At 30.2% G+C, this 16,853-nt stretch overlaps 3 protein-coding genes across 4 annotated transcripts; 1 reads left to right on the top strand and 2 right to left on the bottom strand.

Annotated features, from left to right (window-relative positions):
- Nucleotides 1-354: 354 nt before the first annotated feature.
- Holn1 (CD2 antigen cytoplasmic tail-binding protein 2 homolog holn1) lies at nt 355-3,316 on the bottom strand. Its single transcript, XM_083038939.1, has 7 exons — nt 3,038-3,316; nt 2,757-2,936; nt 2,450-2,613; nt 2,011-2,200; nt 1,752-1,936; nt 1,530-1,641; nt 355-1,413 (listed from the first exon to the last, which is right to left on the bottom strand). Exons 2-7 carry the CDS (start codon nt 2,890-2,892, stop codon nt 1,178-1,180), a joined length of 1,023 nt encoding a protein of 340 aa, XP_082895065.1. The 5' UTR covers nt 2,893-2,936; nt 3,038-3,316; the 3' UTR covers nt 355-1,177.
- LOC145936608 (CD2 antigen cytoplasmic tail-binding protein 2 homolog) lies at nt 3,297-5,281 on the top strand. Its single transcript, XM_083038940.1, has 4 exons — nt 3,297-3,428; nt 4,151-4,330; nt 4,478-4,641; nt 4,891-5,281. Exons 2-4 carry the CDS (start codon nt 4,195-4,197, stop codon nt 5,074-5,076), a joined length of 486 nt encoding a protein of 161 aa, XP_082895066.1. The 5' UTR covers nt 3,297-3,428; nt 4,151-4,194; the 3' UTR covers nt 5,077-5,281.
- Nucleotides 5,282-8,142: 2,861 nt separating this feature from the next.
- Nucleotides 8,143-16,703, bottom strand: Als2 (Amyotrophic lateral sclerosis 2). Of its 2 annotated transcripts, none has more exons than XM_083038396.1 (15): nt 16,616-16,703; nt 16,062-16,510; nt 14,566-15,885; nt 13,914-14,483; nt 13,351-13,720; nt 13,044-13,245; nt 12,770-12,950; nt 12,466-12,632; nt 12,226-12,335; nt 11,864-12,075; nt 11,144-11,701; nt 10,880-11,056; nt 10,602-10,770; nt 10,327-10,509; nt 8,143-10,250 (listed from the first exon to the last, which is right to left on the bottom strand). In XM_083038396.1, exons 2-15 carry the CDS (start codon nt 16,400-16,402, stop codon nt 10,203-10,205), a joined length of 4,608 nt encoding a protein of 1,535 aa, XP_082894522.1. In that variant the 5' UTR covers nt 16,403-16,510; nt 16,616-16,703; the 3' UTR covers nt 8,143-10,202. The 2 variants fall into 2 exon arrangements, with proteins under 2 accessions (XP_082894522.1, XP_082894523.1); XM_083038397.1 differs by having other exon boundaries at nt 16,062-16,446; nt 16,553-16,661.
- Between the last annotated feature and the right edge of the window lie 150 nt (nt 16,704-16,853).

Below are 16,853 nucleotides of genomic sequence, written 5' to 3'. Positions count from 1 at the left end.
TTTAAGACTTTTAATAAAATTATATTCAGTAAAAAAACATGCCAATTATCTATTAACAAACACATATGCACACAAGAAAAATTCAAAGTATTTCAATTTGTGATTTATTACACACTGATATGTCTTATTTTATTTAAATGTTTACTTTAAAAAAATCACCCTTTTCTTTATAATTTTCTTGCACAATCCTCGTGTGATCTATGTTAGCCAAAATATATGTATAACTCTCTTCTTTCGTGTTTAGCTTTGTACAATACAAAATTGACTACTGCATTTATACATATGTATATGCAGACGTCTATATAAGAGACAATGAGAGAGAAAGAGAGAGTGTGAGAGAGAGAAAGAGAGAGCAAATGGGTGAGTTTGTTTTATAATAAATTCAAAAATATTTTTAAAAAAATTTTTAATTTATCTTTTTAAATAATTTTTATTTTTGCTAATAATCTATTCTGAAAATAATCTATTTTTTACTCGAAGAAAGTATTTGCTATCCTTCGGAATGTACAAAATAAATATAAGAATTTCAAAGAAAAAGAGTTTTACTCTCTATTAGATATAATGATATAAAGTTTAATCTACATAGCTATATCATACAGTACAAATAGATTTATTTTAGAGATCAAATTCTATTTAAAAATGCCACACGTCCTCCGCGAGTCATAAATTTAAATGTTTCCGCTCCTATATAGGAATACGCAAGAAACCTCTGAAGGAGTTCAGTTTTTTCTTAAGTAAGTACCACACCAGATGGTTTTTAATAACCAACTGAAAAGTATGTATATAACAAGACGTCATATAACCTCATTACGAGGTTGAAGGCGTTATTTCACCAACCGGTGAATAGAACACAAAAACCCCCACGTATATAACAATACACAAGCGTCGTATGTCTTTATATACAAAATAATAATTCTTCAATTAAGTATTGTTCCAGATGATTTTCAGGTTTATGCAAAAATTATCTAAATATTATCATTATATATTGCAAAATTAAATTATTTGCTTGTCTTTATTAGATTTGACCACAAATCTAACCTCACTTTCCGTCGGTAAGACAGATCCAAATTCTGTTAGCATAACCAAACTGAGCTTAATAAAATTGTACGATTTGTCAAATTATTTTTTTTGCCAAATTATATATTTGACATTTTTGTGTATATTGGATATAGAAATGTCACAGGTAAAGTTCAAAGTCTACTCTAGCAGCATTATAAAACTGATTTTGTTGTCCAGTTCTTTTGACCCACGCACCTTTTTTGAAATATCCTTCTTTTGCCCACGTATGCATTTGCTGAGTACTATAAGGCCCATGTATTTCTGCATCTTCATCTTGTGACCATTTCAAGTTCCATGTTATGTTTTCTGCTAAAGATGTACTTTCTTCTGCACTAGTTGCTTCTGTTGTCTTATCTATATATATGTACCAAAAATATAGGATCAAAAATCTCATATAAAAATATTTCTATACAGTAGAGATAACAATAGCAATGTGAAAGTATTTGTCGTTAATATGTTGTATTACAGACCATTATTAGTGTCATCCAGTTTTGCCTTTTCTTTTTCATCAAAATCATCAGCGTACATATCCAGTTCTGCTTCTTGTTTCGAAGGACATGCATGTTTATTACCATTATCAATCTACAAAATATGTGTTTCTTATAATAAAAATTATATATATATAAATTATACATATATACGTAATTTATTAATAATATAATTTATATATATATATATATAATTTATATTACCTTCTTTTTTATTTGTTCGTAACTTTCTTGATATACATCCATATTACCAGTGCGCGTCAATAATTCATTTGCTAGCTCAGTTAATTTGGTTATGCTAACAGAGTTTGGATCTTCTTCGTCATTTGTTTTATATTCCTTCTTCCTTTTCCATTTTTCAGCTGTAGTTAGTTTCTTTTTCCCTTTGCCTGGATTGGGACAATTTGTATTTATTTATATAATAGCTTGAATATGCACGCTCTGTATTAGCAATTATATTTACCAAGTCTGCATAGCGTCTTAGAAACAGTTTCACCAGGTTTAAGAAATTCTAAAATCTGTTTATATAATGGAATAGGATCAAACATAATATCTCCAGCATCACTATCGCTATCGCTATCGCTATCTCCCAATCCATGGCTTTCATTTGATTTAACATTCTTTTGTACATCAGTAGTGGAACCAGGTTTAACCTTTAAAAGATGTTTAATATTTTATATGTGAATAGAGAGAAAAAATATACATTGCCTCACTTTACATTATATATATATATTGGAAAATGAAACTGTTTAAGATATTAAAATATAATGCAATTTTCTTAATACAAAAGGAAATTACACTTTTATATAAATGGAATAGTTAACAGATTAGAATAGAGAAAACAGATTTTATTATATTTATGTATTTACTCATTATATACTATATTTATCCATCATACTAACTTGGATCCAATCGATATTATCCAACCAGTTGTCTTTGATTTGCTTGTCTTTATTCCAAAGATAATGACCATCTTTATCAAAGTGACCTTCTTCCAATTCCTCCTTCATATTAAACGCTGTAAATCCTACATTTGTTTCTGGTGCTGAGGGTCCATCTTCTGTGCCTATTTGACATATGATCCATAATTACGTTATTCGGTATATGTATTAAATATACACTATTAAATAAGAAAATTATAACAATAAAAAATAAGAAAATAATTAATATAATATTGATCTATCTAGATTACATTATAAGTTCAAATACCTTGAAGTTCATCCTCATTCATAATATTATAGGCATCTTCGTTTATTTCATCATCATCTTCATCGGAATCCAGCGAATTTTTAAGTGGCTGCTTATCAGCTGTCTCTTCAATATCGTCAAATTTACGTTTTGACATGATTTCTGCATATATAATAAACTTTTTCCTCAAGAAGATAGATTCTGCGTGAAAAAGATTATATGATTAGAGAAGTTGTGTTTACGAAATGTAAGAATAATAATCGTTACATGTTATTTGGCTACTTAAAATTTTAAATACTCACAATATTCGGATATTATCATTTATCCAAACTCGATGATACTGCAAAGTTTCTTATCTTATAAATAAGACATTGTTTTCTGTACAATTTTAAATATAGGGTTAGTTTGTGTTCACAAAATTTTAGGTTATATAGTGCATCTTCGAGCATCTATTCTATCTGTTTTAAGAGCTCGTTAAGTTCACAACGTGTGCAATCACGGGATCGCGGACCGCGGGTGTAGTGCGCGCGAGTGAGTGAAGGAGTATTCAGGGAAGAACTGCAACAATTTTCACTGGAGCATCCGAAGATCGGCTCGGCAAGTCTGATAGCGGAGCGACGGAACGTGCGTTGCGAAAAGGCTACCGCCCGACGAGTGCGGATTCCGCGACGAATAATTATAACCGCGCGTGCAGTAAGTCCCTTTAAAGGCTCAAGGCTCATTCAGACAGGACGCGTCAAGCGTCAAGCAGCGAGCAGCAATCATTCAACAACCAATAAGCGAGGTAATATTAGCAATGGCGTAAAAAATATTGCCTCGCTTATTGGTTGCTGCTCGCTGCTTGACGCTTGACGCGTCCTGTCTGAATGAGCCTTAACACGTCAACGCGTCCTGTGTGCAGTAGTCCAATAGCACGCGCCCGCGCTCTCTCGATCGCGCGTCAAAGCGAGAGGCGCGATCGACACGATATGTTCGAACGGCCGCTACCATTCGAACGCTAGCGCACAAACAACGATGAAAACAATATTATTGCCCTCCGACTGTTTAGGAAATCCATCACTGCCTTTTTCTCGAGACCAACGTTGCTCCGCCCTTTTTTTTCGTCGAACCTTCTGGAAGGTCAGCGGGATAAGTGTGTCGGGGCTCCAGTGAAAATTGTTGCAGTTCTTCCCTGAATACTCCTACACTCACTCGCGCGCACTACTGTGAACACAAACTAACCCTATATTTAAAATTGTACAGAAAACAATATCTTATAAGATAAGAAACTTTGCAGTATCATCGAGTTTGGATAAACGATAATATCCGAATATTTTGAGTGTTTAAAATTTTAAGTAGCCAAATAACATGTAACGATTATTATTCTTTCATTTCGTAAACACAACTTCTCTAATCATATAATCTTTTTCACGCAGAATCTATCTTCTTGAGGAAAAAGTTTATTATATATGCAGAAATCATGTCAAAACGTAAATTTGACGATATTGAAGAGACAGCTGATAAGCAGCCACTTAAAAATTCGCTGGATTCCGATGAAGATGATGATGAAATAAATGAAGATGCCTATAATATCATGAATGAGGATAAACTTGAAGGTATTTGAATGTATAATGTAATATAGATAGATCAATATTATATTAATTATTTTCTTATTTTTTATTATTGTTATAATTTTCTTATTTTAATAGTGTATATCTAATATATATACCGAATAACATAATTATGGATCATATGTCAAATAGGCACAGAAGATGGACCCTCAGCACCAGAAACAAATGTAGGGTTTACAGCGTTTAATATGAAGGAGGAATTGGAAGAAGGTCACTTTGATAAAGATGGTCATTATCTTTGGAATAAAGACAAGCAAATCAAAGACAACTGGTTGGATAATATCGATTGGGTCCAAGTTAGTATGATGGATAAATATATAATATATAATGAGTAAATACATAAATATAATAAAATCTATTTTCTCTATTCTAATCTGTTAACTATTCCATTTATATAAAAGTGTAATTTCCTTTTGTATTAAGAAAATTGCATTATATTTTAATATCTTAAACAGTTTCATTTTCCAATATATATATAATGTAAAATGAGGCAATGTATATTTTTTTTCTCTATTCACATATAAAATATTAAACATCTTTTAAAGGTTAAACCTGGTTCCACTACTGATGTACAAAAGAATGTTAAATCAAATGAAAGCCATGGATTGGGAGATAGCGATAGCGATAGCGATAGTGATGCTGGAGATATTATGTTTGATCCTATTCCATTATATAAACAGATTTTAGAATTTCTTAAACCTGGTGAAACTGTTTCTAAGACGCTATGCTAACAGAGTTTGGATCTTCTTCGTCATTTGTTTTATATTCCTTCTTCCTTTTCCATTTTTCAGCTGTAGTTAGTTTCTTTTTCTCTTTGCCTGGATTGGGACAATTTGTATTTATTTATATAATAGCTTGAATATGCACGCTCTGTATTAGCAATTATATTTACCAAGTCTGCATAGCGTCTTAGAAACAGTTTCACCAGGTTTAAGAAATTCTAAAATCTGTTTATATAATGGAATAGGATCAAACATAATATCTCCAGTATCACTATCGCTATCTCCCAATCCATGGCTTTCATTTGATTTAACATTCTTTTGTACATCAGTAGTGGAACCAGGTTTAACCTTTAAAAGATGTTTAATATTTTATATGTGAATAGAGAGAAAAAATATACATTGCCTCATTTTACATTATATATATATTGGAAAATAAAACTGTTTAAGATATTAAAATATAATGCAATTTTTTTAATACAAAAGGAAATTACACTTTTATATAAATGGAATAGTTAACAGATTAGAATAGAGAAAATATATTTTATTATATTTATGTATTTACTCATTATGTACTATATTTATCCATCATACTAACTTGGATCCAATCGATATTATCCAACCAGTTGTCTTTGATTTGCTTGTCTTTATTCCAAAGATAATAACCATCTTTATCAAAAGTGACCTTCTTCCAATTCCTCCTTCATATATTAAACGCTGTAAATCCTATATTTGTTTCTGGTGCTGAGGGTCCATCTTCTGTGCCTATTTGACATATGATCCATAATTACGTTATTCAGTATATTATATATACCAAATAACATAATTATGGATCATATGTCAAATTATATATTATATATATAATTATATATATTTATATATAATTATACATGGGCCATTTTTAAATTATATATATTTATATATAATTATATATATAATTATATATGAGCTATTTTTTTCCGGGTATTTTCATGACCATTTCTCACAATTGTAAGGAATTTTTATATTAAAAATGAAATTATCGGAGCGCCGCTGCCTATTACTGTCGTCTGCTCTCCCTACTCCGTCGTCTGCTTTCTCTCGCAAAACGAGAGACTGATCGAGGAGAGAAATATCGATACCGAGAGGATTGCGCGCTCAGCAGTCAATTTGTTCGGTCGATAGAATTTATTGAGAGTCAGTCGTACTTTGATTTTGTATTTCATTGCTTCGACCATTTGATATACAGCCGATCCGGTTATTATTTAACTTATTGTAAAATTTGAATAAGACTTTGTAAAGAATATTAAGAAACTCTAACATCGATTGTGAAAACGTGTGTTGAGAAACGAACTCTTTCATTTATATTAAACAGTATATATTAAATTTGGACTTGTTTTAATATTACAAAAATCCTGACATTAATCCTATAATATATTCACATCACCTTAGAGGAAATTAAATTACTCTGATCCTTACACAATTAAGTTTTATAAATAAATTATTTTTATATTGTACTGCTTTTATATTTACTTTTGACTTTTCCATGTCTTTACAATATCTGTGAATAAACAATTGTTAACATTTTAGTAACATAATCTGTCAATTATATGTATAAATTATATTGTGTAATATATTTTTATTTCATTACAAATAATAGAATATTGTATAAATTATTTAAAAATATATTAATACATACAATGCTATCATATTTGAAAATGAGTATCATATTACAAAAAAAAGGGCATTAAAAAGTATATAAATCGGATTTTAACTTATATAACTACATGAATCTATATATATATACGCACATGTATTAACATATATTGCATAACTTTTACGTTTTATTTTTTTATATCCGTGTAATCTTTTATTTTTTTCTATAATAGTTATAATTGCAGAATTTCCATAAATAGATTCAACTTCATATATTACTCCATTAAATCACTTGAAAAATGCGATTTATATGTAACATATCATGCTGTTACAAACTTTCTCTTGGGCTTTTAATTTTATTATAACTAATACATTCTATAATGAAAGTGAAACACTTTACATTTTGTGATTTTTCAATAAATACACATTTGCAATATATTATGCAATTAATAATTTTATTTCTTGTATATTAAATATTAATATATACAGGGTGAGTCTTTTTAATCTTAACAAGCAAATATATCTCAAAAAGGAGTTTTTAAAAAAAATGTTTCAGACAAAAGTTTTATGGCTTCAAGAGGGACATAAGATGGTACTATTGATTTGACCTTGGATAATCATTTGAAGGTCACGTAAAGATCTTCAATTTCTTAAATGGAACTCCCCATTTTTCATTACATATCCTTGTAGCTTATTTCGAAAGCTTTCCAAAACACTATAATGAAATGTTCTTCCGTTAAGTATTTTTCGAGTTATGAGGCTTGAAAGATAAGTATTTTGACATAAAATACAAAATATCTTATAAATTATTCATTTTTCGGTAATCTTATCTTATTACTTTTATGCACAAAATAATGAGAGGAATCGATTGGTGTAAAGACAACACATAGTTGTTTTTAAGAAAAAATATCTAATTTGCAACATATTTTTTAAAAATAATTATGCATTTTCTTTACACGTGACCTTCAAATGACTCACCCTGTATATATAATATTATTAGTATAATATTATAATATTATATAATATTGTATTATATTATTATTATATACAATGTATACAATAATATTACAATATATATTAATAGATTATACAATATTATATATAATTAATATTATATTAAATTAATATAATATTGATATATTTTTTATTACATATTTTTTTCAAGTATTTTATTAAGTAAGTAAATAATTATAGTATTTTATTAAGTAAGAAAATAATTTTAGATATTTTAAAAATGGAATTTAGAATTTCTGCCATATTAGGCAAACTAAAAACTAATTAATACAAGTTTTAATCCCAAGATATCTTAATTATGGATACAATATATTTTCAAACATAAGTATAAATTACAATATTTACTGTGTGATGATATTTTATATCATATTATTTGATATTAACAATTTGATTTCTTAATGAACATACCATAAAAAGTGTATAGCATATTGTAAATAATTATTGTACTTTTGTATATACTTAATATATTAATCCGATAGAGTCCACAAAGTTGAGATAGATATGTAACATTTTAATTAATGAAACTTTAATTATAAACCATTTCATAGTCAGTTTTTAATTCATAAGATGAGATAAGCAAATAATTGGATTATTGTTTGATATTTTTTTCTTTTGTATAAGTAGATAGAAATATATAAAAATTCAAGAGATAAATGTAAATGTAAAAATGTAGCAAAAACTCTTCCGGATTAATATAAAGAATATGTTTCAGGTACATGCTAGAGTTATTAGTAAACATTTTGTTTAACTAATATCACATATACATATATAAATGAAATAAAAGTAAAATAAAATATATATCTTCGGGGAACACAACATACCGGGTGTCCCATTTTAAAGGACCCACTCAAATATCTCAGAAACACTGCGTTAAATCAAAAAATGTTTCCTACAAAAGTTGTAGGGTTTCGAGGGGGACATAACATAGTAATATTCATATGACCTTGGGCGGCGTCTCCAAGGTGAGAATAAATTTTTTAAATGGAAACCCATATTTTTTATTATAACATCTTTTTTTACTAATTAATTTGAACAACTTTTATCTGAAGCATTTTTTTATTTTCTTCAAAATTCATTCTCACCTTCACTTAAGGTTAACCTTCACTAACATTGGAGACGCCGCCCAAGGTCAAATGAATATTACTATGTTATGTCCCCCTCGAAACCCTACAACTTTTGTAGGAAACATTTTTCGATTTAACGCAGTGTTTCTGACAATGAGATATTTGAGTGGGTCCTTTAAAATGGGACACCTGGTATACATATGTATATGTAACAACGCACAATGAAATAATAATAAATTATAAATAAAGTTTTTTGTCTTTAAACATTTTATCCTATATTAATTATGCAATATATTCGTATTTTAAAACAGTTTAAAATAACAAATGAGCAAATAATTACTATTATAAATTTTTTTACTATAACTTATTCAAATTTTAATATCAATTAATTTATATATATATACTGCTTTATTTTTCTTACTATACTATACATACATATATCAACGTACTACACATGTATACATCTGTTAGCAAACAGATATTTAATATATATTTCTGCAAATTATAGGATGGAAATATTATTTATATAAATTAATTATAAAAAAAACATTTGTTGTTATTTTATAAAGACCAATTTTCTTTCTTTTTGTATTCATTCATGTTACAATAGTTATATATTAAGGATATATAACTCTTTTTTAAATCACGATTAATAAATTCTGAAGAAAGTGACTTGCATGTGGTTTAGATTATGTGTAAAACAGAAATTTTATTAAAAGTGATATTTACATTTTAAGAACAAATTATATGTGAAAGGCAACATATTTAAAAAGATTTGCAAGTATTTCTGTGATAATATTGCAAAAAAAAATGTACAAAATATGAATAATAATCGCTTTTATATGGCTAATCTCTAATTCAGGTATGTGGAAGAGAAAAGGTAACTTTTCATTTTTCTTATCACAATATTGAGCTATGTACTTCATACGGTTGTTTGCAAAAAATGCACAATATTTTTTGACGACAGATAATTGGAAGTACCAAACTTTAACTTTTTTATATGTGACTCGTATTGGTATATAGTGACATATTTTTTATATGAATGCGATGCAAATGTTTCTTAGTTGCAAAACATTAGCTAATGACAAATATTTTTTAATAGTAAACTTATATACATATTACATTGACAGATCTTTTCTCATGAAATGATATGTCACGTCGTTTTTTTATTCCATCTTATATTTCAGCACTTTAATATAATCAAGATGCTAAAGGCTACATTATGTATTATAAATGCAATTTATCACTTTAAGTTCATTGTAATACATAATACCTTTTTTGTCATGCAAAATTATTTTTATCCTGCCTGTCTTTTAAATGAATGTAATATTATTTTTAAGAATACATGTCTTTTGTGTGTGTGTGTCTATACATATATTTACCATCTTATTGTACCAATCCTTATATTGATCTCAATCTTTGCTTTCAATCGCCCATGTTTGTTTTTTCTTGTAATATCTGGTAGTAACATGCCTGTGTGTAATAAAATTAATTTTATTTAAGTCTCTGTTTTCTTTATTTTATCCTATTTATTACAATTATATCTCACCTTAAGGGTGGTGAACATAATACCAAGCTCTCCATTTTGCAAATATGGCTCCATGAAATCTTCGATAAAATGTATTTCACTCCCTAATTGTAATACACTAGCGCGTACTACTACAAAACTAAACACTGGAAATAATTCATCCATCGTCCATAAATATGTAGATCCCAGCTGTTTTTGTACTGCCTGTTGATAAATACGAGTCGATATAATTTTTAATTAAACATATTTATTTATTATAAATAGCAATCCATGATATTGTTTATACATATCCTTACTTGTGTCATTTGTTCAAATGTATTTCTGACCACTAACAGCTTTTCTAAAGGCGAAAAAGTTGTTTTGAGTTGCTGTAAAGTTTCTACAGCATCACTAAAGTAAGGTTCATGCTGATATGGTAATGAATTGTCTGCAATGCTTATTACGTTCGTAGTCTTCCAGAATTTCCTACAATTTTACAAATATATAAGAAATATCATACGATATTAAATAAAATCAAATCTTTCTATAGATAATGATTTATTTTTTCCATCAGTTATAAATCTACTGTACTTACTGATCAATTTCAAGAAAGGCCATCAGAGTTATATCAGGTTGCTTATTCCATTTCATTAATCTTTCCCAATATGCGTCATCCTCTTTTTTATTATGTAAGGCGTATAGTACAAAAAGTGCTGAATGTACACGTGGCAGTAATATCGGATGAAGTATCGCGGCAGCGCTTATAACTTGTCTGAAAATAAATATCTTTAACTTACATCTGTACAACTTTTCCAAAATATTAGATATAATCTTTATAGATTTTATAATATACACATACTCTTCTTCACCATCAGTTTCAAGAACGTACTCTTTGCCACAGCGCGGTAAAGCCGGAAATAAAAGAAGCACAATCTCGTATATCCTTGTTGTAATACTGTGCAGCTCCGATACTGCATGGCTAAGTAATAATGGATGTACTCTCACTCCACCATAAGTGGCCGTATATACCGCAGCTACTTCTGTCAAAAGGGCGCCTAATGGATGATGCGGACTTTCGAAAGCTTTCACTAAATATTTGTGAACTTCGTTGTAAGTCTGACTAGTGAGTTTGTCTCGTCCGAAACACGGTATCTTATCTAACTGATCAATTGTTTCGCTATTTCTTTCCTTCACGTTTGAGGCATTATTAGCAGAGAGCTTTTTTCGTTGTAATGTCTTCTGATGAGACTTTGTTATTATACTAGCAACATTCTGCCATACTCTTTGTGTTTCGACAGATTTTTCATTGTAACTGGAACTTTTGGTGAGAGATTCGGATATGCCAAGTTGTTGATAGCATTGTTTAAATATGGCTTTCCACTTTTGATCAGCAGATACGCATAGTTTTCCAAAAGATCTAATAAATATAATAAATGCAAGTAATACAAAAAAATTATATATCAATATAATATATAATTAAAAATGTCTAATACTGATTTATTACTTGATAGATTATTACTAGAAAAAAAGAGAGCAATATCTAATATTACAATAATATAGGATAAAAAAGAACTCTTACGCTGGCTTTGAATTGGTTTGCGCAGTTCCACTAGCTTTATTCATATGCAATGTGGCGATAACTTTGACACCCTCATTCCACGCGCCATTCATATTACCTTCTAATCTGTCACCACTTCGGAATGTTAAAGTACCTTTTCCACAAAATATTCCTGCAGATTTGAACTCGCCTTCGTAGTGCGTGCCATCCTCGAATACCATTACTCCATGACCCTTTAATAGATAATGTCAATATTAATTATATATGAATATAATTTATATCTCTTTAATGTTTCTTATATGAATTATGGAATATTAAGAAAGTATTCCTATAATATATAAATATATATATATATATATATATATATATATATATATAGTCACCGTTAGGACATCCTGTGTAAAAGCGCCTTCATAATAAATGCCATCGAGTGTCACGATTAAACCATTACCATGTTTTAAACCATTACTCCATGATCCAAGATATTTTTCACCTGTAATATCATTAAGTAATAAGTGTATAATTTTTGATTTATTGTAATTAATCTATTCTGGAAATTATATCAGATTTTTATCATATTTTATTTCCAAGATAATATATTATACTTTACGCCTTTTTTGTACCTGTCATGATATCATCCATTATTCCATAGCCTTGTTTAACACCAGCGGCCCATTCTCCAATGTAGACAGATGCAACTGATGCCATAAAGTGACCTTCTTTCTTAACACCATGGCCATGAGGTAATCCATCTTTAAAGTAGCCTTCATAAAAATCCCCATTGATATATCTAAAATATTGCATAATTAATGGTTTTATGAGAATATAATTTACAGAATAAAAAAAATTCACATTTTTTTTACTTTAATTCGCTGCGAAAAATAATTAAATATTATAATTATAAAATAAAAAAAATATAAAATTTACTTCATTGTTCCATATCCATTTTGCTGACCATCCTTCCACTGGCCTTCATATACACCTTGCATTGGGATTTCCATTTTTCCAGTACCATGAAGAACACCCTTATGAAATTGTCCTACATATGTACGACTATCGGACCATTCCAATTTTCCAGAACCGTGTGGCTTACCATTTAACCATCGTCCTGTAAAATCATGATATAATTGATTATACATATACTTTGTACACAATGCACTTATTTTCAGTGAAATATACTCTAATATCTCGTCTTACAAACCAGTATATGTTGCATCTTTAAAAACATTATGCTTTGTGAAGGAGAAGGAGCTTGAACGTGCTAATGGAGGTACATTTCCAATCACTCTTTGCAAACTGCATTTTATAGTATTTTGTAAAGCGTGTAACCACTCGTTCCGTTCGGAAGGTGTAGGAGTATATAAGATGAAATTGTCTTCTGGCGCAACAATCGATATAGCGTTCTAAGAGATAAATAAATCTATTCTTAATTATATTTGCCACGATATCAATTTTTTTATTATAGCGATACAATACAATGAATCAAAATTATAAGTAGAAATTTGTACCAGTATATTTTCAGAGTCTGGTAGAAGTTCCACCCATAAAGTTCGAAGTGGATGAATTGTGTGTGTAGTGCCAGTAACATGTATGAAGATATCCGTCAATAGAACAAACCAATGCGATGAAAATCTACTAGAATTAAGTATCGATAGCGAGTACGTTTTTGATTCTCTAATAAGCCTTCTATTGGGAGATCTCAATAATTCTCCTAGCTTTCCAGAATTTTCCCAAAATAACTTTGTAGCATCTGCTTCTTTTTGACGTTTCTCTTGTTCATCGTGTACTTGCTCCCATTTTATAAGAGCCTCTTGTAATCGCTCAACACCCATTTTTGTACCATTGCTTTTTATTAAACTATGAATCATATTTTTGTACCTATAATAAACCCATTAAACATATATTATATAGATTATTAAAGATTATAAATATTTAAATATATTTTTATACTTTAAGTATACTTTTATTTAAATATACTTTAATATAAGAATATTAATAGATATAACTTTTGTTGTAACAGAATTATATGTATCATATATATGTATATGTGGTATATTTGTGTACGATTTACCTGTTTAATTTACATAAAGGATGCTGCAATGCCATTGTTACAACGATTTCATTGCTATTTCTTTTTACATCACTACTCTTTAAATTGTTCATAAATAAATTTGATACTACTTGTGGCACTTCAATGAGTTTTGCAATATGCATAAAACCACCGAGAGATATAACATCGCAAATAGCATTCAAATAATATTTATATACTGTGGTAAATTCCTCTATATTGGCAACAATTGCCACTTCATATGCTTCTCCTATGTGATTAAAATAATTCCACAAACTTGTGACATTTAAAACACTAAAGTGCATTAGCTCTGCATAACAACGACACAGTGTTTCATACACATTGGCTTCTTGAATTCCACCGCTCTTCTTTTGAAACGGCTTGATGAGATTCTGATAGACAATCAACATTTCTTCTAGAAAGATCTGATCGTTGATCAAATCTTCTGACATATTTATCGCTGGCTCGTTTATCACAGAACAACAACTATATTGCCCGGAACTGAAAATTTCTCTCGGACTGTTCGTTTCATCCTTACCTTGTATGTCAAATTGAAACATATCCCCAACTTTACTGAAATCATAATCTATTTATATACACATAAACGGAAAATATAAACTCACTACTCGATAAGATTTTCATTTTAATTATTTACCTCGATTGCCCCATAAAATATAAACCATGGTGCATCATTACTAAACTATGGAAATTGCCAGCTGCCATATCGATGGCTCTTTCGTTGGAAGATAACTTTGTCGTAAATAGCTGAGGTCCGCTTTGATCCACCGTACTGTGCAAAGTGACCTGTTTAAAGTTGTTACGACCCCAGGCGAATACTCTGCCATCCAGTGTTAGGGCGAGCACATGGAAGGCACCGCACGATATTTTTCTGATACCAGTATGGCTAAGCTTCGCTACCAGTACAGGCCTCGGTCGTTTAATAATATCTCCCGTTCCTAATTGTCCGTATTGTACGTCGCCCCATGCCCAGAGTTCGGTCGCCAATATATTGCTGCCAGTGCGAGACAGTGTATTAATTCTTTCATTTAAACCTTGTTGGGACAGTTCATGTTCGGAGGAACCGGTACTCGATGACCAAGGAAACTCTTCGCAACGTAAGCTCAACGCCAGACTGGTCGCAGTTGGTTTTGTATAGCTGTCTCCTTGCTCTTCCAGGTTTTCGTTGCTATCAGCCTTACCTTCATTAATATCAGAACTACCGCTCATATGTCTAGATAAAGTTACGACTTTACCTCCCACATTTTTAACTCCTTCATAAACTAAGTTTGCCATGTTCGACACGTTCTGCTTTATCAATCTTGTTGAACGATCGACACTTTCCATAGGTATATCTTCCTTGGCACTGCCATAGGACGAAACCCAAGATAGTTGCCTGGTTAGAAATTGTCGAGCAGTCTCTGTATTTATAAATATAACGTTTCTTTTCTCATCTTTGTCGGAATCTGTTAAATTATTCGGACATTCTCCACCATTTTCAACAATACCAGAGAGTTCTTTCTTGTCCAATTCTGGCAGAGAAATGTGTTCTTTACTGGCAGTGGACAAAGCACTGATGGAATTTGTAGAACGATCCTCGCTAAATTGCTGCGCATGTAGACCAGTGAGACACGTATCCGATGACGTTACGCTACCAGGGCTTAACATAACATTATTAAGACATTGCGGGCAAGAATTTATAAAGACTTCTTCCTCCAATTCATTTTCACTGTCCGTATCATCTTTTATATGTTTGGTAGTTTTTCTCACGGTAACTACATTAAAATTGGAACCACAAGCAACCTCAGACACTGTCCTTCCTTCGAAAAATCTAATTTTCTTTGGCTCTATACTATTTATATCTATCTGTGGTTGATTACCACTAGCCCATAGCTGCCCATTTTCGGTAATGAATAATGTTGCATAGTCGCTAACTGCTATAGATTTGACCTTTACTACTTCATTTTCTTCTTTATATCTGTAAATATAAAAATATAATAATCAGATAATCTATTAGATATGTTTAAATTTTAATAATAAATTTCATAACATATAAAAGAGAATGAAACAAGATATCAGTTAAGAAATAAAAGTCAAGGGGGAGAGACTCGTTCAAGTTTTAATTACAGGACATGTTTTTTTGTACGTACGTACCCATGGCTACAATATTTCACTTCCTCCTTAAGAATTATTAGATCTACAACACTCATGTCCTGAGGATTTACTTTCAAAACATGTCCCTTAGTGTTTACGATAAACAGATGCTCAGAATTGGACGCTATATCGATGACGTCGAACTGAGCCCTTTTGAAAATGAGCATGGGGCAAGTGCTCTCTGGAAATGATACTTCCCCATGGTACAAATTATTGGTCGTGGTCGCTACAAAAATGTAATCTTTAATGGTGACCAATTTGCAGATAATGCCGTTCGGCTTGTCGCCGAATGTAAAGGATAATTTGTCAGCTCCTCTCCATAGATACATATGTTTATCCATTTTGTTGTACGAGCTCGCTTGACAAATAAAGAGGTTTGCATAACCTGCAAAGATGCTTCTGTAAACTTTGATCTAGCGCCGCGCGTTGATTTTTTTTTGTCATATTATCTGCAATAACGTTTTTTCGATTAAACACTTCTTTAAACGTACCGCAGAAAATTCACACATGGACGACATGATTAAACGGACAATAATCTTTATATCATGACTAACATTTCCGGCGTGTATAGTAGTAGTGAGTAGTGACAGATATCAGCTGATAGCCTAGGCCTAGGGTTTTGTCAGAGGTGTTGGTGTATATAGAAATGGGAGGAACCAACCGGATGAGTAATTATATTGAAACTTTCGTATAAAATTATATATATAAGATTATATATATGTATATATATTAGAATGTTTAAAAAAAAAAAAGTTTTTATTTTCGCCCGCATTCCAGCTAAAAAGTTAGCTA

Source organism: Prenolepis imparis, unplaced genomic scaffold, assembly GCF_030444845.1.
Source record: "Prenolepis imparis isolate NDT839.2.m4 unplaced genomic scaffold, iyPreImpa1.0 SCAF_5, whole genome shotgun sequence".
NCBI classification, from domain to species: domain Eukaryota; kingdom Metazoa; phylum Arthropoda; class Insecta; order Hymenoptera; family Formicidae; genus Prenolepis; species Prenolepis imparis.
Note: the sequence above shows the minus strand (reverse complement) of the source record. Positions and strands in the feature narration are given on the sequence as shown.